Source organism: Stegostoma tigrinum, chromosome 8 (genome assembly GCF_030684315.1).
Source record: "Stegostoma tigrinum isolate sSteTig4 chromosome 8, sSteTig4.hap1, whole genome shotgun sequence".
In the NCBI taxonomy this organism is placed as follows: Eukaryota; Metazoa; Chordata; class Chondrichthyes; order Orectolobiformes; family Stegostomatidae; genus Stegostoma; species Stegostoma tigrinum.
Window position 1 is genome coordinate 69,201,846 of NC_081361.1, and position 24,038 is coordinate 69,225,883.

General features: G+C 40.2%; 1 protein-coding gene across 2 annotated transcripts in view; it reads left to right on the top strand.

Moving 5' to 3' along the window:
- The window catches only part of dmap1 (DNA methyltransferase 1 associated protein 1), a 53,650-nt gene that overhangs the window by 1,967 nt on the left and 27,645 nt on the right, over window positions 1-24,038 (top strand). For both annotated transcript variants that reach the window (XM_048539083.2, XM_048539082.2), the window contains exons 2-5: window positions 10,167-10,275; window positions 12,693-12,784; window positions 20,621-20,816; window positions 21,367-21,525. In XM_048539083.2, the coding sequence (XP_048395040.1) occupies window positions 10,177-10,275; window positions 12,693-12,784; window positions 20,621-20,816; window positions 21,367-21,525 (546 nt within the window). In that variant the 5' untranslated portion in view covers window positions 10,167-10,176. The remainder of the gene's footprint in view (window positions 1-10,166; window positions 10,276-12,692; window positions 12,785-20,620; window positions 20,817-21,366; window positions 21,526-24,038) is intronic.

Genomic DNA, 24,038 nt, shown 5'->3' on the forward strand with positions numbered 1-24,038 from the left:
CTTGATATTGTCCAGTGTGCCTGATGCTGCTGCTCCACTGTTTGTTGAATCAGGATTGGTCCCAATACTGACACTTGGGGAACTCGTGTACAACCCTTTGACCAATCCAAAAAAAAATTCATTAATTGTCAGGCTCTGTCTTGTACCCTTCAACCAATTTTGCATTCATGTCACCTGTTGCTTTCCTTCCTTTCCCTATTGAGGGAATACACCAACCTTTGGGTATACCCCATCCAGCCCATCTTTATTCTTTCCCTATTAGCCAGTTGTTTGTTCTTAATGTTGTGTGTCATTTTCCATTGTCATCCTAACCCTACAATACATTGAACGCTGTCAACAAAATGTTCCCCCACTGTCATTTTTTTTTTACTCAGCCTGCTTAAGTACCAAGAACCAGGTCTACCAGTGCCTCCTTTTGACTGGACACTTATGTGTCTTTATATCCATTCATTGGATGTGGGTGTCTCTGGTTATGCCAGCATTTCTTGCCCATGTTTCAATGAAGAGTCAACCACATTATTGTGGATCTGGGGTCACACCGAATCATGGAATCATAACGTTGTACAGCATTGAAACCGACGCTTTGGTCCAACTCCTCCATGCTGACCAGGTATCATAAATTAAGGAGTCCCACTTGCCAGCATTTGGCCCATATCCCTCTAAACCATTTGTATTCATGTACCCACCCAGATGCCTTTTTAAATGTTGTAATTTTACCTGCCTCCACGACTTCCTTTGGCGGCTCATTCCATACATGTCACCTGCTGTTTGAAAAAGTTGCCCCTTAGGTTGCTTTTAAATCTTTCCCCTTTCACCTAAAACATATACCCTTTAGTTTTGGGCTCCCCTAACCTGGGGAGAAGACCTTGGCTGTTCACTCTATCTATACCCCTCACATAGAACGTAGAACTATAAATCTCTAAAGTCAACCCTTGGCCTCCAAAGCTCCAGGGAAAATAATCCCAGCCTATTCGTCCTCTACCTAGGACTCAATCCTCCATGCTTGTAAATCTTTTCTGAACACTTTTTAAAGTTTAACAAAATCTTTCTTACAGGATGGATACTAGACATGAACTCAGTACCTCAAAAGTGGCCTAATTGATATCTTGTACAGCTGCATCATGATGTTCAAATTTATATTCTCAATGCCCTAACCAAAAATGCTTTCTTCACTACCCTATCTATCTATGGCTCCACCTTCAAGGAACTAAGAACCTGCACTCCAAGGTCTCTCCCAGGTCCCTGCCATTAAGATTATAAGCCCTGCCCTGATTTGTCTTATCAAAATGCAACACCTCACACTTATCTAAATTAAACTGTATCTCCCACCCCTTGGCCCATGTTGGCCAGACCAGGTAAGGATAGCAGATTTCCTTCCCTAAAGGGCATCAATGAATTAGATGGATTTCTAATTCTGTTTTGTTTAAGTATCTTGTTGATTTGTGATTCTCTTCAGCATTTTGTTTCTAATTTAAACACTGCAGTTTTTAAAAATCTATTTGTTTCTTTTCCAAGCATGTACCATTGTTATCCTTTTTCTGTTTTTGTTACTTAATAAAAAATAAAAGGAAATTTTTTTTATTTTAATGTTTTTCACAACCACTGGTCATCCTACTGTGCTTTTGAAATGCATATACTTGTAAAAAATGCTGCGGCCAATTTGCGCACTGCGAATTACACAAAGAACAAAAAATGATAATGCAGAATGTTATTGCGGGATAAATTTTGTTCAAGGTGCTGGGGGCGAATGCCCTTCCCTCAGCAGTGTGTTGGAATGTCAGGCTTGATTTTTTTTTAATGAGACGCAAGAATGGAATTCTGCAACTCAAGCTGGTGTGCTACTACAATTGATTGACAGTAGAGGCAAACAGTCTTAGCATTGATATTGATTAGGGCAGCATAAACTGAGGAAGATATAGGTTTAAATATTGCACCTTTGGGGACTGCTCAGCATTGGCAGGAAAGCTATTGATGGAGATGCTCTTGGCCGTAGGTGAGAGTGGAACCAAGCAAAGACAGTCCCACGCAACTGGAAAACGATGGGTGAGGAAGAGAATGGTATTGTAGGTTCAGGTGATGACTTGTGCCTGCATTTATAGTAGTTACATCTGTAGCAATTGTTGGTTGCTTGAGGAGCTCTTGCCCAGAGGTGATGAGCTGGATTCAAGCTTTGAGCACTGCAACATATTGAGGAATGGGGGAAGAATTACCTGGACACTGTTTTAGGAGGCAGTCACACTGCTTATATTAATAGAAGAAACTTAAAGGCTTTCAATCTGAATGTATAAAGCACTTGGAATAAAATAATGAGTTAACAGCCCAAATGGAGGCAAATGGGTATGATTTCGTGGGGATGACTGAGATGTGGTTGCAGGGAAATTAGATTTAGGAATTGAATGTCCAAGGGTACTCAATATTCCTAAAGGATAGGCAGAAAGGAAAAGGACATGGTGTACCTTTCTTAGGAAAAGAAGAGATCAGTGTTTCACTGAAAAATTATGTTGGTACTGAAGATCAAGGCATAGAAGCAGTCAGTGTAGAAATAAGACATGGCAAGGAAAAAAGACCCTGTGAGGAGTAATCTAAAGATCCTGAAGAGTAGTCCCACAGTGGAGTACAGTATAAACCAAGAAATACTGAGGGCTTGTAAGAAATTGAGTGTGATATTAATATGCAAATAGGTCAGATTAATCAAAACAGCAAGGCTAATCTCGGGAGAGTTCAATGAATGTATTAGTGTGAAGGTACTATGACTTTAAGAGATGTATTTTATTCTTTGTTTTTAATGAAGAAAGTTTGAGACACAGGTGCCAAGGCCTTGGGCTTTTGTTTTGAAAACCTTGGAACAATAGAAGGAGCTTGATTGGGAGAGGTCAAACTCCCATAGAACCAGGATTTTTTTTTGTATTTTAGCCTTCAGTAGTCGTTGCTGGGGTTTTGAAGCCAGATGTGCAAACTATTATTTCTCTCTCTCTGTTGTAGCTTAAAGCTGGGATTCTCAATCTGCTGCTAGAATTGCATGTGACGCAATCTATTTTACTGAATTTGCCTTTGCTAAGGGTGTGTATTTATGGGATGTTACTATATTCGAACAGTTAATTAGTAGTAATTAATATAAATGCTGAACATGTTCTGGGATCCAGTGAGAGATCCTGCAATTGAAGGCTGTGAATGGGCCTTGCCCGAGCATGCTCAGGGATCCGGTGATTAGAGCCTGCAACCGTACCGTGCTGTGCCCAAGCATGTTGCAGGCACCGGTTGTTATGGAATTGGAGGTGGCGGTGGCAGCAGGAGGAGATTGGAGATGGTAGCATCAGTGGCAGCAAACACTCAGCTTCTCCTGAGACTCCAGGCTGTGGCTTGGCTGGGAGCCTGCATGGAGGTAAGACTTAAAACAGTAATGTCTGGATGTTTCTTGTCCCTTTTTTTGTTTTGTTTCCTTCATTTCTCCTGTTTGTTTCTATTCCGGTTTTGTGATCAAGTGTGTGACAAAGATTGTGCTGGTTATGTTGATGGAGGTGAGATGGCGCCGAAGAGTGGTAACTTTCATTCCAGTGGGGGTGATGCAGCAACGGGGACTTGTGCTTGGCCAAAGACGGAGCACTTAACAAGAAAGGGCTGTGAAGTTGGACGCTTTTATTTGTTCATTTTTCTGCCTTTGTAATCCCATGTTTTGGTTTATATTCTGAGTTCTAAGATGGCACCAGAGAGTGGTGTCACTCTACAGCACTTTTCATTGTGTTTTGTAACAAGATACATGAGGCAATGAATAAATCAAAACAAATGTTATTTAAAATATTTTGATAGAGTTACAGTTAAGTCAGTTGTTTTATTTTTATTTTGTTAGTGTGTTAATTATAGTGTATGGATAAAGTGTGTTTCGTTTCAAGCCTGGTAGTTTGACCAATCAAATTTCTTCCAGAACACACAGCCTTACACTTACCTTTAAAATAAGAAAGAGTTTAAGATGTAGACTATCTTCTTAATATATTTTGAGGGGTTTTGATTTGGTCCTTAATGTAAAGATTGTTTCTTGGAACAATATGTTGGCGAATCAACCAAGGAGCAGGATATTCTGGATTTGGTATTGTGGAAAGGCAGAATGACCATAGGAGGGGAAAAACATCCATAACTAAGCAATAAAGTTTTCAAGATAGTATAGAGTCAAAAACTAACAAATAAAGTAAAACACAAGCCCCAATCTCCTGTGATGGCATACTGTAAAGGTTGGCTGGAAGATTGGGTAAATTTTAAAGATCTACAAAGTGTTACTAAAAAAAAAATCATCAAAAGAACAAAGGTAAATTATGAAAAGAAAACTGGTGCAAAATATACAAAAGGCTAGCGCAAATTTCTGTGAGTGTATAGAAGGGAAGAGAGTAGCTGAAGTGAATGTTGGTCCCTTGGAGGATGAGTCTGGAAAGTAAGTAGTGGGGAGCACAGAAATGGCAGAGTCAATAAATCAATATTTTCCTTCAGTTTTCACATTGGAGGGCACTAGTACTATCCCAACAGTAACAGATAATACAAAGGTTATAGAAAGAGAGGAACTTCAAACGGCCATCATTGTTACAGATTTGGGTAGAGTAATTGTGAGATAGAAGGTAGGAAGCTAAAATGTGTGGTCCCTTTATGAGATCTGTGCTTGTCTGTAGTTAGAAAGTAATTGAAGTTGTCAGTACAGAGTGCCTCAAATTGAAACGTGTGTCAAAAAGAAATGCCTTATAGGTGGCAAGCAAAACAGCAGTGCTGTTCGATGTGAAATTTAGTTTGAACTTGGCCAAGTAATTTAAACAAAGCATCAAGAAACCGCTAATTGAATTTAAATCTGATGGTGTTGACAACCTGGAAGCAATCAAATTATAAGAATTTGATAATGTCATTATGGGTATATAAGACAAGGGCATTTGGGAAATCGGAGAGTTCTAACTGCTAACTGCCACCTGCCAGAGTTAACACAATTCAACTCTCTCAGAAAGCCCAAAAATTAATCAAAGGTGCCACAATATTTTAGCTCAAAGTTCTTACAGGAGAAATTATGAAGGATTAATGGAAGAAAGGCGTTTGTGAAGAGAGTGGAGACAACAGAATATTTCAGAAGACAGTCTTTGCGAACTTGGAGAGATTTAGTTATAATTTATTGCTGCTGCTTAATTGGGTTTATATTAGTGGGACTTGTCTTTAATTAAACAGCATTCAAGCAGAATTAAGACCAGTTATGGAGCAGTTAGTAGTTTAAGGGGGAATTGTTAGTTTTTTAGTAATTTTGTTCATTTATTCATTGTTGGGTTAAATAAGTAAGTTGTTTCTTGTTACTTGCAAAGTGGGTATCTGAGATTTTCTTTCTTTTAATCACACTGTTAACAGATTACAAGGGGAAAGGCAAGCTTTTCTGGGTGATTTGGGGGTAATTATGAGAAGGGAATCACTAATGCCATCACAGGAGATTGGGGCTTGTGTTAGAACATAGAACATAGAACATAGAACATAGAACAGTACAGCACAGAACAGGCCCTTCAGCCCACAATGTTGTGCCGACCATTGATCCTCATGGATGCACCCTCAAATTTCTGTGACCATATGCATGTCCAGCAGTCTCTTAAATGACCCCAATGACCTTGCTTCCACAACTGCTGCTGGCAACGCATTCCATGCTCTCACAACTCTCTGCGTAAAGAACCTGCCTCTGACATCCCCTCTATACTTTCCACCAACCAGCTTAAAACTATGACCCCTCGTGCTAGCCATTTCTGCCCTGGGAAATAGTCTCTGGCTATCGACTCTATCTATGCCTCTCATTATCTTGTATACCTCAATTAGGTCCCCTCTCCTCCTCCTTTTCTCCAATGAAAAGAGACCGAGCTCAGTCAACCTCTCTTCATAAGATAAGCCCTCCAGTCCAGGCAGCATCCTGGTAAACCTCCTCTGAACCCTCTCCAAAGCATCCACATCTTTCCTATAATAGGGCGCCCAGAACTGGACGCAGTATTCCAAGTGCGGTCTAACCAAAGTTTTATAGAGCTGCAACAAGATCTCACGACTCTTAAACTCAATCCCCCTGTTAATGAAAGCCAAAACACCATATGCTTTCTTAACAACCCTGTCCACTTGGGTGGCCATTTTACTTTATTTGTTAGAAGGGTTTGGCCATTCCCCATTGTAACATCATCACCAGGAAAAATGTATTGCTATTGGAATTGAAGTCAATTCCCCAGGGCCTGACAGGTCTCAAAGGAAGTAGCAGCAGAGATGGTGGATTCATTGGTTATAGTAGTCCACAGTTCCCTGGATGTGGGAAAAATTCCAGTGGATTGAAAATAATGCTAATATAACACTCTAATACAACAAGGGAGGGAGGGATGCAGAAAGTAGGAAACTATAGACTACTTAGTTTAACATGTTGGGGAATTGTTAGAATCCATGATTGAAGAAGTAATAACAGGACATCTGGAAAGTCAAAAATACAATGCTTTTAGTCAGCATGGTTTTATGCAGGATAATTCATATTTGACTAACTTACCAGAGTTCATTGAAGACCTAACAAGCAATATGGGAAATCATAGTCCCATGAGGTGCTGCGCAAAAGTCTTAACGCGGTCTGTGATGTATGCTAGTGCAATGATTAAATTTAAGGTAGAGATTGGCAGATTTTTATTTAATAATGGTGGAAAGTTATGAAAAACAGGCCTCAATACAGTTGAGGCCAAGATGAGATCAGTCAAGATCGTATCAAATGGTTGGGCAGGTTCATTTGTCTCCTGGGATAATGGGAACTGCAGATGCTGGAGAATCCAAGATAATAAAGTGTGAAGCTGGATGAACACAGCAGGCCAAGCAGCATCTCCAGGAGCACAAAAGCTGATGTTTCGGGCCTAGACCCTTCTTCAGCAAGAGGGATGGGGAGAGGGTTCTGGAATAAATAGGGAGAGACGGGGAGGCGGACCGAAGATGGAGAGAAAAGAAGCTAGGTGGAGAGGAGAGTATAGGTAGGGAGGGGATAGGTCAGTCCAGGAAAGACGGACAGGTCAAGGAGGTGGGATGAGGTTAGTAGGTAGGAAATGGAGGTGCGGCTTGAGGTGGGAGGAAGGGATGGGTGAGAGGAAGAACAGGTTAGGGAGGCAGAGACAGGCTGGGCTGGTTGTGTGATGCAGTGGGGGGAGGGGACGAACTGGGCTGGTTTTGGGATGTGCTGGGGGAAGGGGAGATTTTGAAACTGGTGAAGTCCACATTGATACCATTAGGCTGCAGGGTTCCCAAGCAGAATATGAGTTGCTGTTCCTGCAACCTTTGGGTGGCATCATTGTGGCACTGTAGGAGGCCCATTTTGGACATGTCGTCTAAAGAATGGGAGGGGGAGTTGAAATGGCTCGCGACTGGGAGGTGCAGTTGTTTATTGCGAACCGAGCAGAGGTGTTCTGCAAAGCAGATCCCAAGCCTCCGCTTGTTTTCCCCAATGTAGAGGAAGCCACACCGGGTACAATGGATACAGTATACGACATTGGCAGATGTGCAGGTGAACCTCTGCTTAATGTGGAAAGTCATCTTGGGGCCTGGGATGGGGGTGAGGGAGGAGGTGTGGGGGCAAGTGTAGCACTTCCTGCGGTTGCAGGGGAAGGTGCCGGGTGTGGTGAGGTTGGAGGGGAGTGTGGAGCGAACAAGGGAATCACGGAGAGAGTGGTCTCTCCGGGAGGCAGACAAGGGTGGAGATGGAAAAATGTCTTGGGTGGTGGGGTCGGATTGTAGACGGCGGAAGTATCGGAGGATGATGCATTGTATCCGGAGGTGGTTGGGGTGGTGTGTGAGAACGAGGGGGATCCTCTGGGGGCGGTTGTGGCGGGGGCGGGGTGTGAGGGATGTGTTGCAGGAAATGCGGGAGACGTGGTCAAGGGCGTTCTCGACCACTGTTGGGGGGAAGTTGCGGTCCTTGAAGAACTTGGACATCTGGGATGTGCGGGAGTGGAATGCCTCATCTTGGGAGCAGATGTGGCGGAGGCAGTGGAATTGGGAATAGGGGATGGAATTTTTGCAGGAGGGTGGGTGGGTGGAGGTGTATTCTGGGTAGCTGTGGGAGTTGGTCGGCTTGAAATGGACATCAGTTTCTAGCTGGTTACCTGAGATGGAGACTGAGAGGTCCAGGAAGGTGAGGGGTGTGTTGGAGATGGCCCAGGTGAACTTGAGGTTGGGGTGGAAGGTGTTGGTGAAGTGGATGAACTGTTCGAGCTCCTCTGGGGAGCAAGAGGCGGCGCCGATACAGTCATCAATGTAACAGAGGAAGAGGTGGGGTTTGGGGCCTGTGTAGGTGCGGAAGAGGGACTGTTCCATGTAACCTACAAAGAGGCAGGCATAGATAGCTTGGGTCCATGTGGGTACCCATGGCCACCCCCTTTGTCTGTAGGAAGTGGGAGGAATCAAAAGAGGAGTTGTTGAGGGTGAGGACGAGTTCGGCTAGGCGGATGAGGGTGTCGTTGGAGGGGGACTGGTCGGGCCTGCGGGACAGGAAGAAGCGGAGGGCCTTGAGGCCATCTGCATGAGGAATACAGGTGTATAGGGACTGGACGTCCATGGTGAAAATCTAGTTAGTGTTCTTATGTCCCCTGACTTTTCTTTGCAAGATGTGAGTGCTTTCCTTCCATTCTATAGTTGTCTTCAGTAAGTTTCTGCATCTGCTCTTTTGTCAGGTACCTGGGAGGCAATACGTAATTTGAATTCAATTTTACATGTGTGACTTCAAGTTCAGTAATTTTGAGCTTTGATACAAGCATCATCTCTTCCAAGGCAATATTGGGGTTGCTGCCCACAACACTGTCAATCTGGCTACTAGAAATTACTGTGCATTTTTTCTTATTTAGAATCAGTTAGGCTTCTACAGAGCAATTAAGGTTTTTGATATGGGTTCAAGTTCTCAGATGTATGTTTCACTGAGCGGCTATTTAATGTCTTATCTTACCTAAGACTAGCTTAACAGAAGAGAGTAATAATTCAGTGTTAAAGATTAAACAGAACTTTGTTTAAATGTTCAGGCTAAATAACTGTTTAGGTTTCAGGACATTTTGCTGCTTTAAAATAGGCTTTCAGTTGAACATTGTTTTACTTTTCATGTTTCTTCAATTCACACCTATATCTTGTAATATTATTTGTAGTTTTATCTTGAATTACATGGTCATAAATAATATTTTACGTACTGCTTAATACACTGCATGATGATGCATCCACACTATTTGTGGTTATGTGAGATAATTGTGATTTAGGCCTGCCTCTAAATGTAAAATTGTGTACAATAGTGCAGAGAATGATGTGATGTGATCTGTTGAGCGTTCTGTCCAACAACAAGTCTGTGTGTTCTGTCCAACAACAAGTCTGTGTGTTTTAGTTACTGTGAAAATGTGGGGTGTGGGGACCCAGATTAAAACTTAATGTGAGCAAAGTGCAAAATGTCCACACCTGAAAAAAATGCAAGAGCAACTGGGCTGTCTATGGACAAACTTTTAGGCTCTGAGATTTCTTTATACAGAATGGGAAAAGTCTTGCAGACAGGGGAAAAAAAAAAGCTGGCCAGCAGATTGGGAAAGCCTGCGAGACCTCTGGGACTTACCAGGCAGAATAGCATCTGATTGAAAAGACACATCCCATATGAATTTAAGACCTTTTGAAGATTTACCTTGGTGAGGCTTGGAGGCCTTACTGTTGACAGTTGGTTTTGAAATTCTCTGAAAATGAAGGGAAATGCCTTTCGACAGTTACTCTATTAGGATTTGGCAAAACAGATGTGAATCCGCTGGGAACTGGGCTTAACTGTATACTTTTTTCTGATTTTTAAAAAATGTTACCTCTGGAGACTGCGTTGTAATGTATCTGTATGTGGCCTGCGATTACTGGTCATATTAGAACATGGAGAAAGATTATCTTTTTTGTAATTAGAGGATTACTTGCCTCCTAGATAATTTTCTAAGAGTTCTGCTATCCTATTTTGAACATAGTCAGTTCAACTAATTATACCCTGGGTCATGTCGCAAAAGCACTTCATATATAAGGATTCTGAAATTTGTATACATTGGCTAAGTTCAGCTGTTTGTCAGTATTGATCCAGATCTAGGTAGAATACAGTATATGCAACGTTTGATTATAACTGAATTTCCTTCTTAAATTTCTACTTCTAATCTCTACAGGCTTTCAAAAATGACTACAGGAGCAGATGTTCGTGATATTTTGGAACTGGGGAGTGGTGACTCTGAAAACACACCAATTAGTAAGAAAGATATCATTAATTCAGATAAGGTAACACTTTTTTTTTGAGATCCCACAATGTTAACACCTTCGCGATTAATATAAACTGTCGGGGTTTGTTTAGCTTGGTTGGCTGGACAGTTGGCTTGCAATGCAGAGTAATGCCAGTATTGTGGGTCCAATTCCTACATTGGCTGAGGTTATCATGAACAACTACTTCTTGACCTCTTCCCTTGCCTGCGATTTGGTGACTTTTGGGTTAAAACTACCACCGTTGTCTCTCTTTAATAAGAGAGAGCAGTTGTATCGTACACCAGTAGTATGTGATTTTTGTACACTGATCATAATGTTTATTGCTACCTGTTTATTGTCGTTCAGTAAATTCATTGTGGTTTATTCATCATTGTGTTAAGGTAATGACATATGAAAGAGTTAAATTGAACATCAATACATCGCAACATAATCCAAAGTGCTCAAGGATAGCGGATAAACTTTTAGCGTGCATCTTTAAAATGATTGAATAGATGTAATCTCACCTCTGGGTTTCTATAATTGTTTAAAATCCCTTGAGTCTTTCTTCCTTTCTTGGAGTCTGTGGCTCTTTGAACTGATCATTGATGTTACTGGTTTACGACCAGTCCTTGGTATATATTCAGTTCTTAACCAACACCCTTTTGATCTGTTTTGTCTGTATTGTCTTAAAGTAGTTCTCCATCGTGGATTTAAAAGATTAGTTTATAGCAGGCTGGCCAAAATGTGTAAATTTACATTTGCTTTTTATTTAAATTAGCATTTTCATTTCTCTGCTGATTTGCTTTGCTTTGACATCATCTTGCCCTGATTATCAGTGTGTTAAATTGTGCAGCATCATTTCTGATTAATGTAGAAAATGAGTAAATATTGAATTTCTGTTCCCTTTCACTTCAGTGATTGTGCTTAATTAAAATGCATAAGCTGCTGAATCATCTTGGCTTCAATTTTTATGTGAATAGGTTTTGCTTTGAATGAAATCTCTCTATACTTCTTTGAATTCTAAAATGGGCCTAAGCATTTTACTCTTATTCATTTTTTGTGTTATTTTAAATTGATGGTAAGTCAGGCAGAATAATTCCTATGGCAGCTTCAATTAGTGTATGTGGGCAGATGTTGGAGAAACAAAGTAAGTAAAATTGAGTGGATTTATCTACCAAATGAGTGATTAGACTTAGGCAACAGATGATTCTGAGCCTTACTTGGAAATTCTTTCATTCCTGCCAATTTCCACCTCTTCTTAGTTTAGGGTGATCATGATCAGAGGGAGGGCATGGCTTAGAAGTAATATCACTGGTCTACTGTTTCAGAATCCCAGAGCCATCTTCCAGATTCTAGCTTAATCAGTCACATTTGAATCTTAAGTGACTACGGAAAGTTGAACAATAATGACATATAGTCTTATGTTGTCCTATCCAATCTTGTCCTCACTGAATTTACATGTAGAGTCTTCCAGCAAGAATAATTGGATACTTATCCTTGCAAATCTTTCACTCCCAAACTCAGGCATGCCAAGATCATTTGTAGTACTTCTGTAATTGATCTGTTTGAGATCTGCTAATTTGATTAGTTGTATGTTAGACAGGATATAGCTAGTTCATGTGTGAAGCCATTGAGATGACGTGGTCATGGAATTTCTTTTAAGGGAAACAGTTGTAAGGCAATTGTTTGGAAGATTTTCAGATTGTATTTTCTTAGGCTTTGAAATTAATTATTGTTTCATAGTTTTGAAATAAAGTATATTTTAACTTCATCATTCAGACTAAACTAAACTTTAAAACACTGGCTGAAGGTTAAAACCAAAAATATGTCTCAATGCTTCTTTCGTTTAGAAGGATCGAGGAAGAGATGAACTTTTTGAAACCAGGGGTCAGTGATTGATAATGAGGAGGCCAGAATGATTGTCTAGGTCTTTGGAGTTATTTACAAGGTAGACAAATTACTGTAGGTATGAGCTCCCCAAAGATGGTAACTTACTTCAATATCATTGGCAACTGAAATTCTGCAACAATAGGTTGCTCTGTACCAGTCTGGTAGAATACATTTTCTAGCTTTCAATCTGATTCTTATTATGTCCCTTCTTGTATTATCCTTTCCACTGATTGTGATTTTATTTTATGTAGAGTTTTAATTCTTTTCATTTTCACTCAGCTGCGTTGCTTAATGGCAAATAAAGCAGGAAATGCTGGCAGAACTCATCAGGCTTGACAACATCCACAGAGAGAGAAGCAATTAACATCTTGGGATCAATCACTGCTGTCTGATCTTTGGAGCCAAAACACTTACTCTGGTTCTGAAATCACTGCTGCCAGACCTGCTAAGTTTCTTCAGCAATTTCTGTCTTCATTTCTGATCTAAAGCATCTGCAGTATTTAGCTTTTATTTTGGTCCTTAATGTTCAAAGCTAATTTTGAATAATGTATTTCTATTTTATTTAGAAAAAATCAAAGAAGTCTACAGAAGCACTTACATTTAAAAGGCCAGAGGGAATGCACAGAGAAGTTTATGCTCTATTGTATTCTGACAAAAAGTAAGTTAAAGCAAATTAAAACTAATATGTTTACTAAGTGCTCACATTTGATTGGTTTATCAAGGTTCTGCTAATAACTTCTAATAGCTTTGTGTTAGAGCGGCTTCTCGTGGCAGCTGTGGAATTTTGCACTGTTGTATTACTCCATTTCTCACTGTTCCTGGATTCTGCTGAAGTTTTGAGTATATCTTGTGCTTCAGAAAGTAGAGATTTCAGTGTCTGGTTTAGAAGAAAATAAATTAAATGAAAATTAAGTAAACATGGTAGGTACACTTTTAGAATAATGCCTGTCTTCTTTATTAATGCGCTTATGACTGCCTGTTTAAATACTCTGCATATAGGGCTGATGCCCTTCAAAAATGAAAGGGAGACTTACCTGAAGGAATGGTTTGAAACTTAAGTATGTTTAGAACAAATTTGATGGGGAAACTTGGAGAGTCCCTAACGAAATAGGGTATGTGAAAAATAGTCAAGGTAGCTATGGGAGTCATTGGGTTTATGGTGAATATTGGTCAAGATCTACATAATTAGAAATTGAAACAGGGAAGTTGAAGTAGGGAAAGGAAGAGTTAGAGATGTACCATTAAAGAAATATTAAGGGTGGAAAATCGAATTAAAGTTGACAAATTTGGATAGAGCTGACAGCAGGAAACAGTGTTGGTACAGTCACTAATGTATGCTAAGAAGAGGCAAGGGAGGGGACTGAAATGATATTTAAATTAACAATGTTCCATATAATCCACAAAAGTGTAGACTTTGCTAGGAATTATGCAGATTACCATAACAACATCTGTGTTTGAAACCAATGAATTGATTCCAAAAGAGAATTTGTTCACAATATGAATAAGTTTAGCCTGGGGGTGGAAGATGATAGTGGCAGGTAGGGGATTCTTGGGTCTCCTTCAAGGAAGAAAAGGCAAGCCCTCTGGCTGAATTGGATAAGCTAGTGAGATTGGACCTCCATGAGGAAAAGGAGATGTATAATGGCCAGGAACCTGAACCTGTAAATTAGTGACTTGAGCATAAAATTTACAGGTAACTGTTAATGGATTTAAAAAAGAAATTTATACAATTTAAAGACACGCTTTAAAAAGAATGCTATTGGAAATGCTGCACATGACCCCATGTATGATCTAGAGATGCTTACGTGCAAACCGAAGCTGAAACTGTGTTCATATGTTCTATTGCTTCACTAAATTTGCTCTGTTGTTCTGACTGAAATTTTTAGCATAGCCTAGCTGAAACATGACAAACTTCAGAATTTGCATTCTCAATTGTGCTTCTAAGTACCAAATGTTAGCTTTGATTATTGGTGTAAAAGAAACCAAAGTCTGTTTCACAAATGAGTAACTTCTCCTGACAGTTTTGTTTCACTTGGAGCTTTCATATTATGGTACAGTATAACATTTGTTTCTAAGTTGTAAGTTATAGACAAGGGTGTCTTATTTTGTTTAACAATAGCTTTTTTTTCCCTTCACTTGCTTTAGCGATTTCCCTTGTCTTTTGTGTTTGGGGCCAGTTATCTATAAAATAGTGTGAATTTGATCTGCTTTTTGTTTTCATTTATAATTCACAACTCATGCTATAAAAGTCAATATTTCAGGTATCTCATCCCCATTTCCACATGTCTCCTGACTTAGTAGGACAAATACAAAAAAATGTTGGGATGGAGTTGCTGTTGGAGTCCTCACCTGTTGATTGTAGACCTGATGGGTCAGTACTCTTGCATGTTGAACCCACTTGGAAAAGCACTGGGCAAAACTAAGGCACAAAATATGCACAGAGGTGCCCATCACCGCAAGTGGCTTAGGGTACCACTGTTGACTGAGACCAAAACTTAGCATCCAGAGGGTCCTGTGAATTATTACCAGCAGCAGAACTGTGTTCAACCAGAATGTGGCATATCCCCCACTCGGCCATTACCATCAAGCCAGTGGATCACAACCTTGGTTTGATGGGAGCTCAGGAGAGCATGTTAGGAGCAGCATCAGGCACAGCTAAAATTGACATCTTTAATGTGTTGAAGCTATGTTATATGGCGACATGCAAGTCAAGAAGGGTGCATAGATAGAGCTAACGGGTCCCCCAACTAATGATCACATCAAATTCTGCAAGCTTGCCACGTTCAGTCATAAATAGTGATCGAACAATTCAGAACTGAAGAACTATTCAGATGAGATAATGGGAACTGCAGATGCTGGAGAATCCGAAATACCAAAGTGTGGAGCTGGATGAACATCAGATGAAGGGTCTAGGCCTGAAACGTCAGCTTTTGTGCTCCTAAGATGCTGCTTGGCCTGCTGTGTTCATCCAGCTCCACACTTTGATATATCAACTATTCAGATGAAATGGTTCTGAAGAAGTATCATACCGGATTTAAAATATTAACTCTATTTCTCTCTTCACAAATGCTGCCAGAACTGCTGAGTTTCTCCAGCACTTTATAATTTCCTTTCAGATATCCAGCATCTTTAGTACTTGCTTTAATTTGATAAACTGAAAGAGGTACACCAACAAACATCCTATCATCAGTGAGGAATGGGGCCAGCATGTCAATGCAGAAGATGAACCTGAAGGTCTAAGTGGGTGATCCATCTTAGCTTCTCCCTGAGGACCTTTAAATCACTGGATGCCAGTCTTCAACTAATTTGAGTAACTTTACATGATATAAAGAAACAACTAAAGGCATTGGATACAGAAAAAGCGATGTTCCCAGACAACATCTTAGTCTCAGAACTGAAGATATATGGTCTCGGACCAGCAGCATGCTCAGCCAAGTTGTTCCATTACAGTTGCAACACTGACATCTATTGACAACATGGAAAAGTGCCTTTGTAATACCAGACACAAAAGGCAGGATAAATCCAATCTTGCCTAATAACTTCTCCCTAATATTGGTTTAATATCGATCTTCATCTAAGTGATGGAACAGATTGTTGAAGGGACTATCAAGTGACACTTTAATAACCTGCTGACTAGTGTTTAGTTGTGTTTCTGCCGCTAGGTATCTGAACTCCTGAATTTACACTCATATGGTTTAAGTGTGAATTCAAGAAGTGGATGATTTCAAGTGGGGTGTCATGGTGGCTCAGTGGTTAACAGTGCAGCCTCATAGCACCAGGGAAATACTTTGGTGCAATTCCAGTGTTGGGTCACTGTCTGTTTGGAGTTTGTACATTCTGTCCGTGTCTGCATTGGTTTCCTCCTGATGCTTGGGTTTCTTCCCACAGTCCAGGGATGTGCAGGTTAGGTGGATCGGCCATACTATGTCGCCTTTAGTATCCAGGGATGTGCAGGCTTGCTGTATTAGCCATGCAGAGTGTAGGTATATGGGGTTGGGGTGGCATGCTCTTTGGAAGGATGTTGTGGATTCAATGGGCCGAAGGCCTGTTTCCACACTCGGCATTCTATTCTCTAGATTTGTTCAAACTCGTCTGAGGTATAACTATTTTTTTAAAAAAACTTTCCACACAATGTATTCCATAGTGCATCGGAAATTGTACATTGCAAATACAGGATAACATCTATTACTACTCTGACATCATTATTATTTTTTGTGGAAAGCTAGCAGTTTCCCCCAAAGTGAGGAACAATTTGTGCGTCAGATTTCCTACAATGCTTTCTAATCTGTTTCCAAGTACTTGATAACAGATTGACATTGATAGAGACTTGAGAAAGGCCAAGATTGGTCCTTGTTATGAGTTTGACGTAGAGGAAGGTCAGTTTGTTTTGGAAATTGTTCAGCAAACTATTTGGCCATTAAGGATTAAATATTGTCATGTCAAAAACATCAAACCCTAGCCTAAGAATACTGTTAAGAGGCTTTTATTTTAAAGCCATCAGAACTCTGAAGATTATATTGGTAAAAGTTAATGCAATTTACCTTTCGTTTGTGTCTCAGACCTATAGTTATTTTCTCATTCAGTATTTCTTGCAGTTCATCTTTTGACCATAGGATGGTGATACGTACTAAACTATTAATTCAGATATCAGTGATAATGGGAACTGCAGATGCTGGAGAATCCAAGATAATAAAATGTGAGGCTGGATGAACACAGCAGGCCCAGCAGCATCTCAGGAGCACAAAAGCTGACATTTCGGGCCTAGACCCTTCATCAGAGAGGGGGATGGGGTGAGGGTTCTGGAATAAATAGGGAGAGAGGGGGAGGCGGACCGAAGATCTTAAGCGGACCGAAGAAAATTAAACCTTAATTTTACTTCAGGTTTCCACCCAGCTCACCTTCACTTGGATCCATTTCTAACATTTCCCTTCCATTCCTTGACATCTCTGTCTCCGCATCTGGGGATAGGGCATCTGCTAATATTATAAATCAGCTGATTCCCACAGCCACCTCAACTGCAGTTTCTCACACCATGCTTTCTGTGAAGTCTCCGTTTCATTTTCTTATTTTTTCCAACTATCGAATCTATTCTCATGATGCTACCTTTCACAACAATGGTACTGACATGTTTTTCTGTTCCAAAGCTGAGGCTGCCCCCGCCAACACTATAGGTGATAGGCCCTCAGCTATATCCGATCCACTTCCTACACTTCTCCCCTTCCTCCTTCCCCTTCTCCCAGAGACAGGATAGGGTATTCCTTGTCATCATTTTCAGCCCATCAGTCTTCACGTTCAAGGAATCATCTACCATTTCCACCACTCCCAGTATAATGTCATCACCGCACACATCTTAGGGACTTGTCAACCTTAATACTTTTAAAAACAGCCAACACCCTTTTTAATCTGACGTGTCCTATAATATCAAAATACTCTCCCAAGATACGCTATCTGCTATCTCCTTCTCCTTTGTGAATACCGATGCAAAGTATTCATTAACAGCCTCACCCATTTCCTCTTGGCTCCACGCATATATTCTGTCCTTTGTCCTTGAGTGGACCTACCTTTTCCTTAGCTAACCCCTTGCTCTTGTGTTTGTATAAAACGTCTTGGGATTTTCTTTAATCCTGTTTGCCAAAGACATTTCATGCCCCCTTTTAGTCCTCCCAATTCTTTGAGTTCTTACCTGCTAACTTTCCATTCTTCGAAGGCCCAATCTGTTTTCAATTTTGTAAACCTTGTGTATGGTTGCTTTTTCTAATAATTGGTCTAATGAGTGTTTTATATATGTTCAACATCAGCTCCCTGCTCTTGTACACTGCGCTCCTAATAATAAAGCTGAAGATTCTGTATGCTTTATTGTCTGCACTCCACCATCCTGCCAGCTTCAATGCTGCACAACAAATGCTAAGTTTGTTAATGATGTCAACTTCACGTCGAAGAATAAAAGCGAAAAAAATTGTAATTTCTTAAATCATGCTGAATATTAGTAATAAAGTGACTACTGTTCACACTAAGCGAAATGCAAATCTTTCCCTATTCATAAAAGCAAACTTTTTTGGTGAAAATATTGGTCATTTGTCTAGATAGGCAAGTGTAGTTTTGCCTATCATATCTGTCATCTGCTGTAATATGCATACAAAATCTGATCCCATTTTTGAGGGAGAACTAATTTACAGTGCTCACAACAGGCCTTAAATACAACCATTTCTTTCATATATTCTGTATAATATAAGAAAACATTCTGCGATATTTCACAAGTGTAACAAAGCAAAATTTGACACTAAGCCATGAAGGAGTGTTAGGATAGATTGCTTGAAATTCACCCTGCAAAATTTTTGGCAATCTCGTATAGGATAAAAAGAGAAGCAGAGTGATGTAGGAAGGGAATTCAAATTTTAGGATCTCTGCAGCTGCTGACATGTTGACCAGTGGTGGAGTCATCAGCATCCGGGATGATTAAGAAGTCAATATTAAGTATTTGCAGATATCTTGGAAGATTGTGAAGCTGGGGGAGAGAAGCCAGGTTAATTTGGGAGTTTGAAAACATGGATGGGAACTTTAAAATCCAGCTATGGATTGTGAGACCCAGTTATAGCAACAAATGCTGTTTCAAGGCCAATGGGAAACTTTTCTGATTTTGTTTTGATTAGATTAGCTTAGATTCCCTACGGTTGGAAACACTCCCTTTGGCCCAACAAGTCCACAACGCTCCTTGTGGCATCCCACCCAGACCCATCCCCCTATAAACCACACACCCCTGAACACCACAGGCAATTTAACATGGCCAATCCACTTAGCCTGCACATCTTTAGACTGTGGGAGGAAACCGTAGCACCCGGAGGAAACCCACGCATACACGGGGAGGATGTGCAAACTCCACACAGACAGTCGCCTGAGGCTGGAATCAAACCCGGGTCCCTGGCACTGTGAGGCTGCAGTGCGAACCACTGAGCCACCGTGCCGCCCATTTTTACTTTTTTGATACACGTGTATCTTTGATTAACTTGCTATCCTTTTTTTATTTAAGTAACTTTCCCAGTTTTATATTTCAATGCCAAATCTATTTTTTGAACTTGTGTTTATGATTTTGCTTCCATATTCCTGTAATGTTGTTGTAAAGACCGCCTGTAAAGCCACTTCTGCAATGTAATTTTCTTGTTTGTAGAGGAAAATGAGCCAGTGAATGAAAGGGTAGCTATAATTAGTCTGTGGTGGCTAGTCAGATGGTAGCAAATATAGGTAGGTATGTTGAGCATGTTTGCTGATGAATAATATGCCACTCTCCAACAGTGAGATAACTCGCTGGGTTGCCCACCTATCAACTTATTAAAAGGTCCAAATTGAGTGAGGCTATCTGGTACCACAGCAAAGGCACCATCAGATGTTTCCAGTCCGATTGGAGGCTGGCTGTTTCTAGGTCTTAAAATCTGCTGATTGAGGCCAGCTCTGACATGATCCCGTGGTTTGAAGATATTTTGTAGAAATCCTTTCATGGATCTCAGTTTTCAGGGATTGAAGGCTGTGAAGAAAAGGACACGGGGGGTTGCTTTCAGAGGTCACTTTTATGCTTGCCCCAGTTGTGCCTCTTATTAACTACAGATTGGGACAGTTGGAGAGCTGCCTAAACATAGTACACAGGAATGGCCTTAATTGCTGGTGAGTTGAGAAAGTAACCCACAGACCTTCTCATCCAGCACTTAATTGAAGAGGTGGTGAGGAGGAAGCAACTTTCTTTCCAGACAAATATCCTCAACATTTCTCCTTCTAATCACCTCCCTCGCCACCTCCAGGGAGGGAGAAACTCCATTCCAAGTGATTTAAGGGATATTACATTCACAATAAAGGCTGAAATCTACTCGGGTTCAGACGAGCTACAAATAATTCAATATTTATTGTCTTACTGAGGCACAAATTAAAGATGTATAGCTGTTTTCATTTTTTATACTTCAATGAAGCATGGGTACATATAAACAGGACAATTTGTTGTCTGCATTATCCCTACTGTATGGTCAGCTGTACCCCCTTCAATGTCAATTCTTTATCGATTTTAGTGGGGCTTGATTTGTACCTCTGTTAGCTATCCAATTGTATTCATTACCTTTGAACTCACCAAATTTGCACCCTTGGCCTTTTTCTTTTCATAACTTACTTGATGCGACTTCCTATCATTTTCCAAAAATCGCGAGTCTACGTTCCACTTGCTAGTTTGGGCGATGTTAGCTGTACACCTTTCCCATCTCTCAACTGATTCACTGCTTCTGTTTTCTCAGATGTAATATCTCAGCAACAATCTGACAATAAAAGGTAATGCAACAAGGTTGAATGGAACTTATTGACATACTAATTTAGGGTTGGGAGTTTATTCAAATCTGACTAGAAATTTTAACAACTGAAAATAAGGAAGTAAGATTTTCAACAGGATTGCTGTGTAGGTAATGACGTATATACGTGCTTGCTAACTACAATTTTAAATCTTCCATTATGTTTTGAAAAGGGATGCCCCTCCATTACTTCCGAGTGACACAACGCAAGGGTACAGGACTGTTAAGGCAAAGTTGGGCTGTAAAAAAGTTCGACCATGGAAATGGATGCCTTTCACCAACCCAGCTAGGAAGGATGGTGCAATATTTTTCCATTGGCGACGGCTTGCAGATGAAGGCAAAGACTATCCTTTTGCAAGGTTTAATAAGGTAGAACACAATAGTGTTGGCAAAAAAAAAGAAAGCTTGGTTCCTTGGAGTTGGGGGGGCAGGGTACAGAAAGCTAGGGAAATGGCATTGTTATACATTGCTGAGAAAAGAAGCTATGATTCAAGCCAAAACTTTATGGATAGTTTGCTAGATTGTTCAACTAGTTTGTTTTAGAAATTAGTAATGGTAAGATTTTCTGTCTATTGTAATCTATTTTGATGTACTACAGACATACCTCTGTATGTGCTTGTCTGGACTGAAGTATTAAAATAAAATGGAACATCCCTTTGTCCTTTGGATGCTGTGTGGTATTTTGTGAAATTGACTAGTGTAAAGTATTAGTTATTTTGCTACAATTTCGCACCAGAAGATCAACAAGAATCTTGCACATCTGTTACTGATATGAGTGGTTGTTTAAAAGCGAGTCTTCCTTTTGTTAATTAATCAGAGAGAGAACTGATGAACTGAAATCTGTAGCAATTCTTCATATTATGTCAAGCTTATGTTTTGTTAAAAAAGGTTCGAAGTAAATTTTCTTGTGGTTCTTAAGACAGTCCAGGTGCCTGTATATTCAGAGCAGGAATACCAGATGTATCTACATGATGATGGTTGGACCAAAGCAGAAACAGACCATCTCTTTGATCTCTGCAAGCGCTTTGATCTCCGGTTCATTGTCATCCATGATCGCTATGACCACCAGCAGTTCAGGGTGAGTAAGGGAACAGTGAATGAATAAATATAACCCAAATGAATGCAAGATCATCTGGATAGCTGTAAAAATGTAAATGTGTTTCTTTCCCATTGAGCAAGTTCAATAAAGTACCAGCATTCTTCTGATTTATTTCTTTAAACTAGGTTTCAGGTAAAGTTGCTAGTTTATTCTTGAAAATCATGACTTGTTTTTCGTTATATATAAGTGACTAAGACTTGAATGTAGGAGGGTTGATCATTAAGTTCACAGAAGACATTTAAATTGGAAGAGTGATGGTAAATAATGTGGAGTATAGCCTTAGACCACAAGAGGATATGGACAGACAGGTCAGATGAGCTAAATAAAAATCAGAAGAACTGCAGTTGATAGTTTTGAGGAAAGGTCATTTAACCCAAAACATTACCTCTGATTTCCGTCCACAGATGCTGCCAGCTTTTTGAGCTTTTCCAGCAATTTCTGTTTTTGTTGTTGGTCAGATGAGCTGATCAGTGGTAAATAGAATTCAATATGACTAAATGTGAGGTTGATGCTCTTGAGCAGGTCTAACAAGACAAGGAAATACATGATGAGTAGTCGAACCCTGAGAACTGGTGAAGGTTTCAGGACTAGTGGATGAAGTAGTTAAGAAGACAAATGGTATACTTGCCTTAATTAGTCTAGACATGAAGCTTAAGAGCACCGTGATTATGCTGCAACTATATAAGATATTGGTTAGACTGTATCTAGAATATTGTGTGCAGTTCTGTCATCTGCATTACAGGATGGATGTTACAAGCAATGTAGAGGCTGCAGAGGAGATTTACCAGGATGTTGCCTGGGCTGGAGAGTTTCAGTTATAAAGAGAAATTGGACAGACTTGGGTTGTTTTCCTTGGATCAAAGGAGACTGATGGGGGGGGGCATGATTGAGATAAAATTATGAGGGGCATAGACAGGAAGAAGCTTTTCCTGTTGATGGAGGGATCACTGATCAGAGGGCATAGATTTAAATTAAGGAGAGAAGATTTGGAGGAGATGTGAGAAAAATATATTTTGCCTAGAGAGTTATAGGAACCTGGAATTCACTGCCAGTTATGGTGGTAAAGGCAGAAGTCATCATAACACTTAAGAAATATTTAGATGTGCATTTGTGATGCCCAGGCTTGCAAGGCAATGGACCAAGTGCTATAAAATGGGATTAGAATAGCTAGGTTCTTGTTTTTGACCAGTGTGGATACGATGGCCCAAAGAGATGTTGTGCTGTGACTTTCAGAGGGAAGCGGCAGAACAGTGAATCAGGGAGTGAAGTTTGATGAGAGAATGAGTCAGGGAGGCAGAAAGTCAGGGAAGTGGCGAGAGAGCATTTAAAAAAAAATGTATTTTAACAGTCAGTATAGCGTGCAGCTGAAGGAACACAGCAGGTCAGGCAAAATCAGAGGAGCAGGAAAGTCGATGTTTCAGGTTGGGACCATTCTGAATTTTAAAAGCTCCAGCTTAATATATCCCCTTCATGTTTTCCCATTAAAATAATATAAAAGTTTCTTAGCGGAAACAAAGCAGTAAAACATCATACCTTGTAATTTGAAATACATCGTATTGCTAAATTTTGACATTGGTAAATGAACTATCTTCTTAAATATGAAATGCATTGAAATATATAAAATATATTGTACCTCCTGCTTGCAGCTGATCCTGTTTTCCAAATCTCCCACTCCCTGACCCTGTTGATTGCTGCAAATCATCCTTGTCCTTGTCCCTGACCCTTAGATTTGCAATCTCTTTGTCTCCCTGACTGATCCTCTCACCAAACTTCACACCCTGACTCACTCTTATGCTGTTGTGCTCTCTTGAACCTTTGTGCCTGTTCCTGTTCAAAATCCAGATCTGATGTGAAGCCAGAGTCAGGTTGTGAATTTACAGTTTATGAGGATATGAAGGTGGAAATCACTTTTTTTTAAAAAAATGACAGTCAAAATTGCTTTTTTTTGCTGTTCATCTATGAATCCTTAGTTTACAGTGAGGGTTCAGGAAAGGGATAACATGAATTTTAACAGCCCTAGCTTAATATATCAAACTGTTGAGATCAATACTTGCATAATGCTGAACCTCCAGCTTCAGATTAGTTTTGCTGAACAAGAATGCAGGTTCAGGAGAAGAAAGTAGTAGGAGGATGAGTCCAGGTTTGGTAGGTTCACAAGCTAGTCTCTTGATGAACCATGAGAGACTGCAGCTGGGAGAGGGGCAGTGTGGTGTAAAGGGGAGAGAGAGAGAGAGAGGGGAAAACCATGTTCCAACATGGTTCAAATCTGATCATGTGTCCCTTTGTCAGACTGATGAGAAACTACATTAAAACAAATGTCCCAAAACAAGATTATAGACCTCATAGTTTCACGTTAACGTCAGTGAGAAAATGTTAAAAGGGGCAAAGTTAAATGTGGACCTACTTTTACATTACTACCTACTGTTCAGACTGCGTGTGTTCTTTGTCCACGAATGATTTATTCTATGGCTAACAATTGGTATGTTACTTTA